This window comes from Simochromis diagramma, unplaced genomic scaffold (assembly GCF_900408965.1).
Source record: "Simochromis diagramma unplaced genomic scaffold, fSimDia1.1 OVJJ01000141.1, whole genome shotgun sequence".
NCBI lineage: Eukaryota > Metazoa > Chordata > Actinopteri > Cichliformes > Cichlidae > Simochromis > Simochromis diagramma.
In genome coordinates this window covers 1,379,042-1,393,772 of record NW_024387350.1, presented here as the reverse complement: position 1 = coordinate 1,393,772, position 14,731 = coordinate 1,379,042, and the positions used below count along the sequence as shown (strand labels likewise).

General features: G+C 41.8%; 1 protein-coding gene across 1 annotated transcript; it reads left to right on the top strand.

Moving 5' to 3' along the window:
* The first annotated feature begins 4,765 nt into the window (after positions 1-4,765).
* On the top strand, positions 4,766-9,433 carry LOC120718396 (tripartite motif-containing protein 16-like). Its single transcript, XM_040006944.1, has one exon. It carries the CDS (start codon positions 6,000-6,002, stop codon positions 7,671-7,673), a length of 1,674 nt encoding a protein of 557 aa, XP_039862878.1. The 5' UTR covers positions 4,766-5,999; the 3' UTR covers positions 7,674-9,433.
* The last annotated feature ends 5,298 nt before the right edge of the window (positions 9,434-14,731 follow it).

Below are 14,731 nucleotides of genomic sequence, written 5' to 3'. Positions count from 1 at the left end.
GTGTACACCCTGATGGTAATTTGGACTCCGTGTATCGTGCCCACCCCCAAGATCCTATATGTATGTGTAATGAGAGTGTGAGTAATGTGAATGTCTAAGTTGTGGGATAAAATTGAGGCAGAGGCAGCCAGAAGGGGACAGAGGGGGGGTAACCTCCTCTGCACCCTGGTGACATACCCCTACTCCAAGGCCCTGCATGTGTGGGTGGTTGTGGTGGAGCGGGAAGAGGGAGGCAGCTGGAGATGGGGAGGGAAGGAAGGGAGGGGCAGGTGACCCCTCCCTGGGGCCAGCTCCCCCGCTGACCCCAGTAGGCACTCCCATACTCCGCGACCCGCCAGGGAAAGGGGGCCCAGGCCCATCCAGACCGGGGCCCAGCGCAGCAGCGCCCCCCGGCCCCACAGAGCCCGGGACAGTCCACCCAACCCCACCACAGAGAAAACTGCACCCACCCCACCATCCACTCATCTTCCAGACTACATGAGACAATAGACGCCCAGGCTGAGATCTTCCTCCACCTCTCCTGTATCTCCCCCTCCTGTAGAGAGTTCCTGAGGAGAGGAAAGCTCCTGCAAGGTGTGACAATCTCCCCCACCAGTTGAAGAGCCCCCCAGGTGGCTCGATGCACCGGCGGCACCCTGCGCCAGGGGTGGGCCCCCACGCACCCACCCGCCCACAACCCCGGCAACACACCAACCAGGACCCAAGCCCCCGAGGCCCGGCCAGGGCCCCAGCCCAGAGACGGAGTGCCCCCAGAACCTCACGCCCATCCCGGACCCACCCAGGGGCAGACAGGCTACCAGGTCAGTAACCCACGTCCGTCAGCACAGACCCTCCCCTAGCCCCGCTGCACGCAGCCACGAGGAAACAGTCACCCGAGAGCCAACAGAGCCCCTAACCGGACATGACCGCTACCCCGGGTTGAGCCCCCCAAGGAAGATGCCTCCGGGGAACCCCCCGACGCCCTAAGCCTGTCCCTACACCCACACCAATCACAACAGTGAAGGCGGGACCAAACTATGACCCCCCACCCCCACTAGGTGATGGAGCTGATCAAAGGAGCCCAGAGCAATTGATCTGATGTGGTGGCAGAGGCTGTATCAAGACTAATGTAATCTAATAGATAATTTCTATATTGGTTAGAATTAAGATTGTTTTTATTTTTCCAGTTCATGAGGACAGTTTTCTTGGCTATGCATAGGGCAGTGAAAACCATATGGGCTATATTCTTTTCTGAAGTGACATTATCTAAGCTGCCCAACAAACACACTAAGGGGGAAGTTGGAATGTTACATTTCAGACACTTTGATAAGTCTTCACATATCTCGCGCCAAAACTTCTGCACTGGTGGACAGAACCAAAGAGCGTGAATGTAATTGTCTGGTGTATTGCCTTGACAGTGTGAGCAGTTGTTGGAAGATGTAAAGCCCATCTTGAACATCCGATGACCTGTATAGTGCACTCTATGTAGTATTTTGTATTGTATTAATTGCAGACTGGGATTTTTAATCAATTTAAAGGTTTTTAAGCAAATCTGAGACCAGAAGTTTTGGTCTAAACTGAGTGAGCTGCTGACCAGAAAATAATCCAGACGAGAGTAAGAGTGATGAACATGCGAGAAAAAAGTATATTCCTTAAACTATTACTAAGTAACTCATATTAACTTGTTCAAACGTCAGCACCTCCAAAGTAATAAACTGTCTGATGACGCCCTTATAAACAACTGCAACCACGTGGAAAGTTGGAACAAACTACACAATCACAAACAATATAAACAGGGAAGAAATCAGCAGCAAGCCTTGAATCTTTTTACTGGCTGTACAGTCTTCACAAACGTTGAAACTCACCACCAGATCTATGTAATAACTCAACACGACAGTCCTTCCACTATGATCCCTTTCCACACCTCTACCAGCAGTCTCCTTGTGCAGTCAGGGAGTATTTTGATTGGTGGCCAATTTAGTCTATCAGAGGAGCCCGTCCTTTGTCACAAGGCAGATTTCATATTTTAAAGTCCTCACAGCTTCACTTCTGTTTTTTTTTTTTCTCTGTCAGAAGGTGGCGCCATGTTTCAGCTGATGAATATAATTGTATTATTGACCTCACTTCTTCCACCTTGAACACAGAAGACTTTCACTGACTGCTGCAGTAAAGTTAGACTTAGATCACACATTGACCCACATGAATAATACGTTGAACAGCTGGTTGATGATTCGCAGTTTGGGGGATCTAACGGAAATATTGTGCCTGAACTCATCCTCCTCCTTTCAGCTCAATGACTCACAAACTAAAAACCCACAAGCAGCGTCAGCTTGAGCGGGGGACTAAAACGATAATTATCTGTGGTGTTCACACAAACTACCTGATGCTTCCGACCATCGTGAGAGGCAGCTGAAGAAGATGATGCTGGAGAGCTCCAATCCCGTGCATCTCTGCTTTCTTTCTCGATCGAGAGAAAGAAAGATCCGTGTGTTTTTGTGGGGCGGGGCTAACCATGTGCTGCCTTGCTGTGAAGGTTGGTGTTTCCAGCCCTTTGTTCCTGTCCATCTGAAGTTAACAAGCTCACATTTTTGTCACCTGTTGATCAACTCATTACTACTTGCTCAGTCTTTGACAGAGCATTGAATACAAAGTAAAAAGTAGGTCATTTTTAAAACATTAAACAGCAGTTACAAATGGCTGGAAATATTTATCGATCCATTCGTGTCAGTGTGGTGGGGGCTGGAGCCTGTCCGAGCTTTCATAGTGCGAGAGATGGGGTACACCCTGCAGGGCTAAAACATGGAGACAACCATTCACATTCACACCAGTTAACCTAACCCCACAACTGCATATCTTGGGAGTACCCAGAGAGAACCCACGCAAACTCCAAATAGGCCCAGCTCAGATGATGGACTCAGGACCTACTTGTGAGATAACAGGTCTAAATACTGTGACATCATGCTGCCTGCATTATGTTGCATTATTTCTGTTGAGCAACATTCAAAAGTTATTTATTTGCAGACAACAATAACAATGTGGCATCACTACTGTAGTGAGCCCAGTGTAGACCTTACATGTAGCACGGTCTACATTTAGGCTCACTAGCTGAAGTGGGAAATACTTCAAATAAATAAATAAATACTGAGAACTGAGTTGCAAGGATTGTTAGTAACCTTTGATAACTAAGGATGAAGGTCTTAGTCATGTGACGTTGACATCAAATGTAGTGACATCTATATGTAGGCTAACTACATGAAATGAGCCTACATGTAGGACTTTCCCACTTCAGCTATAACAAACCACCTCCCCTCACTTACCAGAAACTCTACTCAGAAATAGAAGCAGAAGAGTTCCCTTAATCCGGTTGTTCAGTCTGACGTCACTAGCCGTGTCTGGACCTAAACTCCGCTGCAGGTCCATATATCAAACGATCACTATGGCATTACTGAGAGTAGAAAAACTGTCTAAAGTCTTTCATCTTTAATAAAATGATCAGCATTCTGCTCTACCAGGTGTAACAATTGAGTTTAACATCCAGGCATCCATGAAAATGGAATTTATGACATTTAACGGAAGTTAGCAGGGAGTTAGCTCGCTAGCTTCTATCTAAATACAATATAGCATGTCCTGACTGCGGGGTTTTGGAAACAAATTAAAACGTACAGCTCTGTTATCACTTCCAGCATACATGAAGACAGAAAACTAAACAGCAGTGACGTTTGTAGGGTTACTGAAGTTGGGCTAGCTGGTATATAATGATGTGCTACGTGACCGCTAGCGACACAGCTATGTTAGCATAATATAAACAAGCTAACTTTTTTTCCACTCTATAAAAGTTAACGTGAGTGTTCTCGGTGGTCAGGAACAAATGTAATCGCATGGCAGGATGCTGTAAAAGGACCAAACTTCAGCCAGGAGAACAACTGAGATAATCCATCCACAATACGAGGTTAGTCATTCATATACTGCTGCATGGGCTGGGCTGTAGTTACATCCTAAGGTTTTAAAAACTGAGCTTAAATAAATGATTAGCGGTAATAAAAGCCGAGGGAGGTCAACAGGGATCACTGACTGTTTTAGGAGCTTTTTGAGATTAAATAGAAGAAAATACATAACGTTAAACATGTTAACAACACAAAAGCCATATTAAACGTAGACTACTTTAGGCCCGGGAGTAGGATTTAATGACAGCAAAGGCTTCATTCATTAGTCCATAATTCAGCCACACCACTGGTTGATTCCCATAAATATCCACATGGAGTCGATAAAGTTAGACGAGAAAAAAAAAAAGACTCTAAAGTAGCTGGAAGCACCTGGAGCTGCTTAAATTTCCACTTTAAATGGAATTTAGCTGAAAAGAAAGGACAAAGAAGCGACACCTGGTGGCTGCACGACTTAATACACGGGAAACCAAACCAAATAAAAAATGGCTTGTTCAAGTTTGAGAAAAAGCATTGAAGGTGAGGATTCCCAAATGCAGATGAAAATCTGATATTTCATATATTGTAATTTAACAATCATAAAAATAAACTCTTAATAATGTCAGATTATTATATTATCTTATGCCAAGTTAAACCCCTGATTAAAGATTGTGAAATTATTATGTAGTTTTAGTTTGCATTATTCTCCTGAATTAGAAGAAGGGGATAACTATTACATTTATTAAACTGATTTGTATTACATTAGACTGCTGATTTATTGTGAATGGATGATATTGTTTTATGATGCATTATACTGCTGATTTATAAGAAATATTGTTTTCTGAGAATCACGGGCTTGGTGTATTACGATAGCATAAACCGTTCACAAGCTTCTTCTGTCTGAAAAAAGTCAACTTCCCTTAGTTATATCATGGGATGAGCAGAGAAGCAGGTGTGGGGAAGTGGCAATGCCCTAAAAAAGGCCTGGAGATTTAAAAACCTGAGTGGCCTAGGCTCAAAAACTTTTTTGTATATATTTATTTTAGTTCATATTTGAAGTTGATGTCGTGTTACGTTTTGTTCCTGCTGAATATCAGTTTCCACTTAGCTTTAAAATCTGAAAAAAAAAGTCAATTTTTTTCCACTTTAAACTGTTGTTCCATTGTCATAACAGTACAATAATGTAAAATGACTGCCAGAAAAAGCTGAGGTTATTCTGAAGAAAGGGGCAAAAACATTCACTTATAGTATGATTTCTGGCCATTTTACAGCCAAAAATACCAAATAAGTCCAGGCAGCCTGTATGATACTTGGTCAATAAAGGGCTAATATTGACTGGTTCTCACATGCCTGTATTTAGCCACGCCCTTGCTCAAGATGATTGTAGAAGTTGTGATCAGCTCAACCATGATAACAGAAAAATACTTTTAAAGAAGGAGTCAGAGTTTCTTTTTATTATTCCTGCAAAACACTTATCACATTTTTATGGAGATGAATGTGTTTGAAAACCATTTAATTTGTTTACTGCCTCATATATCAACTACTACACCTGCTGCACCCTCTCACCTTTGATGGTGTTTGAGGGACAGAAACAATTAAAAATGAACATAAACTTAAATGCAACATAAGCATCATGTCAGTGGCTGCCTTATCTGTATGTTTAGGATCATTATCCTCCTGCATTGACTGAAACTGAAGGACTGTTTGTTAACTTCAGTGAGAACTCTGACATTTCTAAACTGAAGTTTATTTATATAGAAGAAAGTGTTAACAAGCTTAAAAGTTGATGTGAGCAGTAAATAAAAGGGTTAAACACACAGTTTCACTCTCTAACTGCTCCTCTTCCTGGAGTGAAGCACAGCCTGATAACCCTCCCTCTTCTTCCTGCTCTTAAACACAGCACCTCCTCTCTGTCCACGTGTTTCCTCGTTCCCTCCCCTTCAGATCTGCAGTTTGAAGATGGGTGTAACCAACATGTGGTGACATGTAAGAGCTGACAGGCTCCATTCACTGCAGAAACATGTTGTTGAGATCAGAGCTCAGACTAGTTTCAGTTATAAGGAAGAGAAACTCACACAGTCACTGACACTGAGAGGAGAAATGGCACAGAAAGGAGTTCAGCTGGACCGAGAAACCTTCTCTTGTTCCATCTGTTTGGATCTACTGAAGGATCCGGTGACTACAGCCTGTGGACACAGCTACTGCATGAACTGTATTAAAAGTTTCTGGGATGAAGAGGACAGGAAGGGAATCCACAGCTGCCCTCAGTGCAGGAAGACTTTCACACCGAGGCCTGTCCTGGAGAAAAACACCATGTTAGCAGCTTTAGTGGAGCAGCTGAAGAAGACTGGACTCCAAGCTGCTCCAGCTGATCACTGCTATGCTGGACCTGAAGATGTGGCCTGTGATTTCTGCACTGGGAGGAAGCTGAAAGCCATCAAGTCCTGTTTAGTCTGTCTGACATCTTACTGTGAGAAACACCTCCAACCTCACTATGATGTAGCTCCATTAAAGAAACACAAGCTGGTGGCCCCCTCCAAGAAGCTCCAGGAGAACATCTGCTCTCGTCATGATGAGGTGATGAAGATTTTCTGTCGTACTGATCAGCAGAGTATCTGTTATCTCTGCTTGATGGATGAACATAAAGGCCATGAAACAGTCCCAGCTGCAGCAGAAAGGACTGAGAAGCAGAAGGAGCTCGAGGTGAGACGACTAAACATCCAGCAGAGAATCCAGGAGCGAGAGAAAGATGTGAAGCTGCTTCAACAGGAGGTGGAGGCCATCAATGGCTCTGCTGATAAAGCAGTGGAGGACAGTGAGAAGATGTTCACTGAGCTGATCCGTCTCATCCAGAAAAGAAGCTCTGATGTGAAGCAGCAGGTCAGATCCCAGCAGGAAACTGAAGTGAGTCGAGTCAAAGAGCTTCAGGAGAAGCTGGAGCAGGAGATCGCTGAGCTGAAGAGGAAAGACGGCGAGCTGGAGCAGCTCTCACACACAGAGGATCACAACCAGTTTCTACACAACTACCCCTCACTGTCAGCACTCAGTGAGTCTACACACTCATCCAGCATCAATATTCGTCCTCTGAGCTACTTTGAGGATGTGACAACAGCTGTGTCAGAGACCAGAGATAAACTACAGGACATTCTGAGAGAGGAATGGACAAACATCTCACTGACAGTCACTGAAGTGGATGTTTTACTGTCACCAGCAGAGCCAAAGACCAGAGCTGGATTCTTAAAATATTCACATGAAATCACACTGGATCCAAACACAGCAAACACACATCTGTTATTATCTGAGGGGAACAGAAAAGTAACAAGAATGAAACAACAACAGTCTTATTCTGATCATCCAGACAGATTCACTGGATGTTATCAGGTCCTGAGTAGAGAGAGTCTGACTGGACGTTGTTACTGGGAGGTGGAGTGGAGAGGGGGAGGAGTTCGTGTAGCAGTCGCATACAAGAATATCAGCAGAACAGGGACGGGCGATGAATGTTTTCTTGGAAACAATGACAAATCTTGGGCATTATATTGGGTCACAGGAAGTTTTAAATTTCGACACAACAATGTCCGAACTGACCTCTCAGGTCCTCGGTCCTCCAATATAGGAGTGTACCTGGATCACAGAGCAGGTATTCTGTCTTTCTACAGCGTCTCTGAAACCATGACTCTCCTCCACAGAGTCCAGACCACATTCACTCAGCCGCTCTATGCTGGACTTTATCTTTATGGAGATGGAGCCACTGCAGAGTTGATTAAAGTCAAATAGAGAAGACAGGTTCACGTTGATCCCTGACCATTATATGTACTTGTGTAGTTTCTAAATGAGGCTTTACATTTTAGAAGCTGAGAAGTTCAGTGGTCCATTGATGTGTGAAAATAATATTGCACTGATTCAAACTGTACTTACATTTATATACCTTACATCAATATAAATCTGAATTTGTTCTTATGGCTGATAATCATGTGAGTTTACATTATACTACTCTTCATATTCAGCATGTTTGAAATCTGTCATCAGTCTGGTTAGTGGTTTTATTCTGTAGTTGCTGTAGTGGGTTGTCAAATGCAACAATATATTGGAGCTGCAGTGATTCATCAGTTAGTCAATGATTAGAGAATTGATTGTTTTATCATTATTTTAGTCACATTTAAAGCTGCTTCCAGTTTCTGAAATGTGAAGAAAATTGATTTTCTTGATCATATATGACTGTAAACTTAATGTGTTTGAGATTTGAACTTTTAAAATGTAACAAAAATGATTTATACATTTAAATACAGACACTAAATGATACAGGCCTGTATATTGTGGAGGATAGACATGTTTCATTGCCCTGAGCTGTGTCTGGCAGGCAGAGCGTCTCCACAAATCTGAAGCTTCTGATTTGGAGAAAATGAGCTGAGGGAGACACCTGGTGGACAAACACAGACATGACAGGAAGAAAGACTAAAGTGCAGAGTGGAGAAAAACAGCTGGAAATACTTGTTGGAAAGGATTGTCATGCTTCAGACAAACACACAGCACACACTCTAACAGTCCTTTATTTGCACTGAAGGAGACACGTGAAGAAACCAAATCATACAATAATGAAGTGAACACATTTATAGTCAGTGTTCAAGATGATGGATAGAAATGAAAATCATGAAGCATTTGTTCACGTTAAGGTCTGTTTCTTACAGCAGAAGCAGCATTTACATGAACTCACTGGCCTTTTTCCACTGAACGTTCTCTTCTTCATCAACTCATCTTCCTAAAATGTGGATCTACCAACAGTTTATTTCTTTGTTATTATGATTAAAATGTCAAACAAATATATTTTCCACTTTTTGTGTGACAGATGCAGGAAGTTCTCAGTCCTGCATGTGGAGAAATCTGCTGTTAAATCAGAACATTAACAGGTTTCAGGTTGTAATCAAACACATATTACTGTGTATCATGTGTCAGCAGGCATGTGTTAACAGGGATTATAAGACACTTTAGTGGCTTTAATGTATATTTATATGTTTAACATATTTCTGTTTGTTCACATATAAAAACATGTGTTTCGTGTCTGTTTATCTTTGACCTTGTAATTAGTTCAACACTTGTCCAACATCAGCATGCTTTTGAGAAAGAGGAGGTTTTAACCGACCAGCAGGTCTGTAACCCGGAGAGGAACTCTAGTCTGGACCAGGAGGACCCAGAGCCTCCACAGATTAAAGAGGAACAGGAGGAAGTGTGCAGAAGTCAGGAGGGAAGCAGGAGACTGATACTTTCATGGAGACTCCTGCTTATGGGGAAAGTGCCCACAGTGAACCAGAACCAAACAGCGAGCAGCTCCTTTCTCCCAGCTCTCCTGAAGCAGAGAGCCGAGATCATGAAGAAAATCAGCATGTGGACTCAAGATCAACTAGAAATGCAGAGCTGAAGAAGAGACGTCACAGTCAGAGAGTAGACAACACTCCTGTGTCAGTCAGTCAAAGTAGAACGGACGCAAAGAATAAGTCTGTACAATGTGACATGTGTGGAAAAACTTTGCAGAATAAATACAAAATGACTAGACATCTAAGAATTCACACAGGAGAGAAACTGTATTCCTGTAGCACCTGTGGAAAAAAATTTGCTCACCCATCAACGTTGAAAACACACACGAGAATTCACACAGGTGAGAAGCCGTATTCCTGTGGTACCTGTGGGAAAAGATTTGTCCAGAGGATGCACTTAAAGAATCACATGAGAATTCATACTGGTTAAATGTTCATACTTGTAAAATGTGGGAAAACTGTGAGTCATTGCTGGACACCTGAGTGAAAAGATGATCCATATTTAAGTCAATATTTTAGACCCAGAACAGTAAAGAAATGTCAGCATTGTTTGTTCAGTTTATTACCTTATATTATATTAATTGTAACAGGGAAAGTTTGATCTGACATTTCACAAAGGTTAAAGTTCAGTGTGCTCCTGTTCTGCTGGTTCATTGTTTAATTTTATTGATTTAAGTGTGGTTCATGTGTTTTTTAAGATTTATTATGATTATGATTTTTTTCTTACAAAGATGATAATCTCAAATGTGTGAAAGCAGCATAACAGAGTGTTCTGCCTTATTTAACACAGGTTTTTCTTTGTGTTTCTGACAGCGGCATTCCATCAGGACAAGCTTGCCCTGTCAAATTTAAACAATACTGATAAATTTAAATGTACCAAAGTAAAGCGATGTCTCTCCTTTCATTTCAGACAGCACAGTCATAAAGCTCCTCACTTTCATTTAATGTTTAATATATTTATGTTACTGCCGTCTTGTGGCTGCAGTTGGTTATTGTCACTGAAAGCTGTTCTTCTTTCATATGTAGTTATCTTGGTCCATGTGTACGTCTCCCATTAACAATGACTGGAGCTTGTCAAGCTGTGAGGCCAACAGCTTGTTTCTGGTGGTTTGTGCGAGTTAATTGCCCCTGTGAAATGAATTTATTGGCTCAAATTATGTTTTGTTTTGTTTGTTTTTTTGTCGTGTGCAATTTATGACATGAAAGTAATTTCATAGTTTAGACCAGGGGTAGGCAACCTTTCTGATGAGGAGTGCCATCTAAAATTTCCACAGAAGTCAATATGCCGTATGATTGCATTAGCAATAAATTTAATAACGCTCTATATTAACAGTTGCACACTATATAGAACAACATTATACAATTATATTTGTTCGCAGATGTTTGATATGCTGCAAATAAACTCAGCCGATATGGCATGTTTGTTGATACAGGGATACAAATGTTAATGTGATCTTTGAACTTTGAAACTTGAAACTTTGCTAGACCCGCCCCTGCACAGTTACCAGCTGTCAGCAACTTAGAAAAGGATCCTGGTGTTATTTGTCTCTCAGAAACAGCTTATAACTTCCCTTCAACTCATTCATGTCGCCTAAAAGGTAAACAAGCAAGAGAGATGGGACTTGTGTTAGAAATGCTGATCAGCTGATCATTGATCAGTTTTGTGATTGAAGTAGCAACAGGAAAGGGAGGGGGAGAGAATGAGAGAAGAAGAAACAGCTGTGCAGCATAAAAACGCAGAATAACTCCAGCGTTGTGTCTTTTTCCATTCTAGCTGAAGTCCGGGACAAACTGTTCCCTTTTCAGCTCAATACGAAATGCATAATATTTGTGTTCCTTCTCCACTGGTGCAGGCAAGCTACAGTTGTAGCCACAGCTGCCCTGGGGCAGACTGTCAGAAACGAGGCTGCCATATTGCGCCATCGGCCCCTCTGGCCAACACCAGTAGGCAATAGGTGAAGTGTCTTTCCCAAGGACACAATGGCCGAGACTGTCCAAGGCGGGGCTTGAACCAACAACCTTCATACATCTCAATCAATCTTTATTTATAAAGCACTTTTCATACAAAAAAAAATGTAGCACAAAGTGCTTTACATGGTTAAAAGCAGCCCACCCCACCTCCAACTCACTCCCCGCACTCTCATTAACATAAACAGTGTGAATACACACATATCCCCCCACACCACACACACACACACACGCGCACACTTAAAGAGTAAAATTGGGCTGGGCTCGCATGAGCCAAGTGAGGAAACACTATCACAGGGAGCCGTCTGCACCGGGAGCCGGTCACAGACCGCAGCCTCCAGGCTGGGCACACAGCAGGAGGGAGGCAAAGGAGCCCCCCAGCCAGGCTGAGAGGACCCCCAGAACCCAGCAGCCACAGTCGATCACAGCCCCGGTGCAGAGAGCGCCCTCTGAGGAAACACTGGAGATATGACACAATAGGATATGTACAGGGTAAAACGATAAAATAAATATGAACGGGATACAATATAAATATAAATATAAATAGAGTAAGAAGATTAAAAAATGAATAAGAATAAAATCAATAAATATTAGGTAAAACCTAAATTAATAAATAGAATAACAGGATAGAATAAATAAGCATAAAATAAATAAACGCTAAGGTGAAAGCTAAATTAAAAAGGTGGGTCTTGAGCCTGTTCTTAAAAACATGTACGTTCTCTGCGGCCCTGAGCTCCTCCGGCAGGCTGTTCCACAGACGAGGACCATACCACTGAAAAGCTGCCTCTCCGTGAGTATGTGTCCTGACTTTAGGGACAATCAAAAGGCCAGTACCAGAGGACCTCAGGGTCCGCGAGGGTTCATATGGTAAAAGCAGAGTTGGCAGTTCGTCTACAAGACGAACTGGCAACTCTTGAGCCACGATCGCCCCCATGATGGATGTTTTACTGTCACCACCAGAGCCAAAGACCAGAGCTGGATTCTTAAAATGTTCACATTAAATCCCTACAGCTTCCTCCCACAGTCCAAATAAATGCACTTAGTGGGGATAGGTTAATTGGAAACACTAAATTGCCCATAGGTTTGAATGGGGTAAATGTGAGTGTGACTGGTTTCCTCTGTCTATGTGTTAGCCCTGCGACAGACTGGCGACCTGTCCAGGGTGTAACCTGCCTCTTGCTCAGCTGGGATAGGCTCCAGCGCCCCCAGGGGACCCTAAAAGGGTAAGCAGAAGTGAATGGATGGAACTACAGTCTTATTCTGATCATCCAGACAGATTAACTGAATATTATCAGGTCCTGAGTAGAGAGAGTCTGACTGGATGTTGCTACTGGGAGGAGGAGTCTAAAGAGGTTAAAGGAAAAAGACGTGGAAAATCTTTCTTCCTGAATTGATTACTACAAAGGTAATCATGGAACTTGCAGATAAGAAACAGATTTATAAATCCAAATGTGATCAAATAAAGTGCAACAACATAGAAAAAAAGCAACTTATGTCAAACACTCATCTCTGAACTTGAGTACACATGCTTTATTGCACTAGTTATCATAAATATAAAGCCAACATTCGTCTATTCTCCTACTCCTAATCTTGTTTTATGTATGTGGCTAGAGACTGACCACATATGCAGTAACAAATAAAAACATAAATAAGCGCGCTTATTTTTTTTCCATATATTGTCGCAGTTACACATGCGACTCTCCCCTCTTTTAACAGCTGACAATAAACAGTTTTAATAACAACAGATGCTTATAAGCTAACATGATGCCAGCTAATGCTAGGTTCCAGTGTCTGAAAAAATCACACTTTCCCTCTGATAAATTGTTTGAATACATTCTCACATAGCACGAAGGTTTCTTTGCTAAGTTTCCAAGTGCAGTTATGTTGGATTCACGTCATAGAAGGTTTCTCTAATGCTGCCTAAAACAAGAGGCTAACAGCACTCTACAGCCAGTGCTGAGATTTTACACACCATACCTCTAAGCTCATTTTTGGTGATACCAGAATGATTTGGTGTAAGGCAGATAAACAGAATTCCCACGAATCCAGGACTATCCAATACTGCTGCTCCCTGGTTAGTGCAACATAGGCAAAACTGCTGGAGTTATAAAAGTTCAATCCCTATAGAGAACTGAGGGAGTTCATGACTTCACAAAAGACCGAAAATACAAATCAGGAGTCACAACTGTAAAAAAATAAATAAATAAATAATAATAATAATAATAATAATAATAATAATAATAATTGTACTACTCCCACAGATGAGCAACTTGAAACTTGAAATTCTGGATTTATTTATTTATTCATTTGTTTATTTTTTTTTAATCTGAAAAATCACGACTTAACTTTTCACAGAAACAGTGAATACTTAATACTTAATAGTATTTCCTCGGAACCTGCTTTTGTCTGATCATTTTTTGTCAGTGTCCCGGCACACTGCTGCAACAAACAAGTCAGTTTATTCTGAACTGGGTGATGACTCCTTTAAATGAAAATTAGCTTGTAGCTTGTTATCTGTCTAATGATGTGACTGGATATGTGAGCTCAAATATTATTTGTTGAATTTAGCCTGTTGCATCAGTTGCTCACTTTCTATTATCTCGGGGTTAACAAACTCAGTTGTTGCTTACTCTGCAGTCTGGAAGAGGACCCTGTACTCTGCACAGACTTGGATGAGCTTTGTTAAACGAGGTTCATGTTAACAGTTTAAATTACGCATTTTTTGGAGGCAGTGACAACCAAAGACAACGGTGTTTGTTACAATCTGAGAAAGGAAGAAGCAACCCATGTATGTTTTTATTATGTTTTTCTGCTTCTATTGCTACTGTTAGTGATGCAAAAAAGCAAGAATGTGCATAGACTATTATTAGTACAAGTAGTAGTAGGATTAAGTAGTCATAAATTATTAGATATATGAGAATTTGTAAGTTTTTGAGATTTCTATATCATCAATGTGATTTTTGTTTTTCCCACCAAAACACTTGTGATGCAAATTCATATTTATTTTTTTATCTGTCAGGTTCAATAAACACTACATTTTTCACTCTAATTTTCTGCCAATTATTTTATGATTAATGCTTTAAAGAGTTAAAGAGGTTGTGTCATTAACATAATGCTTTTAGAGGACTGTAGCTCATTCTGTGTGTCTGTAGCAAAGTATTTAAACAGTTAAAAAAAATTCTCAGTTTAAGTAACAGGTACAAAAAAAAATCCTTGAAATGAAGCTCAAAAAATCTAGAGAGAACTATGGTGCAAGTTGATTTCGAACTTATTTTCATAAAAAGGGCGATCGTGGCAGTTTGTCTTTTAACCAGAAGGTTGCTGGTTCTAGTCCCGGCTCGGACAGTCTAGGTTGTTGTGTCCTTGGGCAAGACACTTCACCTACTGCCTACTGGTGGTGGTCAGAGGGCCTGGTGGCGCCAGTGTCCGGCAGCCTCGCCTCTCTCAGGGTAGCTGTGGCTACAATGTAGCTTGCCATCACCAGTGTGTGAATGTGTGTGTGAATGAGTGGAAGGCTGAATGTGTAAAGCGCTTTGGGGTCCTTAGGGACTAGTA

Bases quoted from the DNA above. Each gene is read 5' to 3' on its own strand.
- LOC120718396 (XM_040006944.1), top strand. From the start codon at position 6,000: ATGGCACAGAAAGGAGTTCAGCTGGACCGAGAAACCTTCTCTTGTTCC.